At 62.1% G+C, this 919-nt stretch overlaps 1 protein-coding gene across 1 annotated transcript in view; it reads left to right on the top strand.

Moving 5' to 3' along the window:
* Positions 1-839, top strand: part of CBX7 (chromobox 7) — a 13,858-nt gene extending 13,019 nt beyond the window's left edge. The window contains exons 4-5 of the mRNA XM_014448819.2: positions 68-140; positions 507-839. Of these exons, the coding sequence (XP_014304305.1) occupies positions 68-140; positions 507-715 (282 nt within the window). The 3' untranslated portion in view covers positions 716-839. The remainder of the gene's footprint in view (positions 1-67; positions 141-506) is intronic.
* Positions 840-919: the final 80 nt, after the last annotated feature.

The following is a 919-nucleotide window of genomic DNA, read 5'->3' as shown; positions in this document are numbered from 1 at the left end:
CGCAGAGTTCCCGCCCCGCGGGCCCAACCTGGAGAGTCACAGCCTTTCACGGGAGCTCTTCCTGCAGGAGGCACCGGCACCAGACGTCCTGCAGGCAGCCAGCGAGTGGGAGCCTGCTGAGCAGCCCCCCGAAGAGGAGGGTAAGGTGCCCAGGCCCAGAGACCCTCGGGGCTGGAACCATCCCTTGAGTCATCAGGTCCAGTTGGCCTAATGCCCGGAGCGGGCATGGGGTGCTCTGGAGGCCACACAGCCTGCAAGGACCCGGGCACCCAGCCCAGGGCTTCCTGTGGTCCTTGCCCAGGATGAGTTCTGGTCCTGCCGGGAAAGAAATGTCATGACCTCCTCCCATGTGTCCAGTCGTGCGCTGGCCAGGCCTGGCTGGAGGCTCAGAGGACAGCCTGGTGCGGGGGTGGGGAGTAGTCCGCATGCTGACATCCGTTCCCACCTTCTCCGCCCTGTTGTCAGCGCGGTCCTCCATCTGTCCGTCTGTCTTTCTCCCATGGCAGTAGCAGATGCAGACCTGGCCGAGGGACCCCCTCCCTGGACACCCGCGCTCCCCGCAAGTGAAGTGACAGTGACAGATATCACCGCCAACTCCATCACCGTCACCTTCCGCGAGGCCCAGGCCGCTGAGGGCTTCTTCCGAGACCGAGACCGAGACCGAGACCCAGACCGAGACCGAGACCGAGACCGAGGCCACAGCGGGAAGTTCTGAGTCTCTGTTTTTACTTCTCTTAGACTGTTTTCTTTTGGGCTTGGGGTGGGGACTTCCAGAGGGGAGGAGGGGTCTAGGGAGGGTAATTATTTTATTTAAAAATACGAAACGGGAGGAGGGGGAAGATCCCACACTCTCCCACCATCCTCCCCTTGCTCTGTGGGGGATGTTTACAGAGAGGCCTCCGGTCTGTTTCTGGCAGGG

This window comes from Myotis lucifugus, unplaced genomic scaffold (assembly GCF_000147115.1).
Source record: "Myotis lucifugus unplaced genomic scaffold, Myoluc2.0 scaffold_930, whole genome shotgun sequence".
NCBI classification, from domain to species: Eukaryota; Metazoa; Chordata; class Mammalia; order Chiroptera; family Vespertilionidae; genus Myotis; species Myotis lucifugus.
This window is presented reverse-complemented; position numbering and strand designations above follow the sequence as displayed.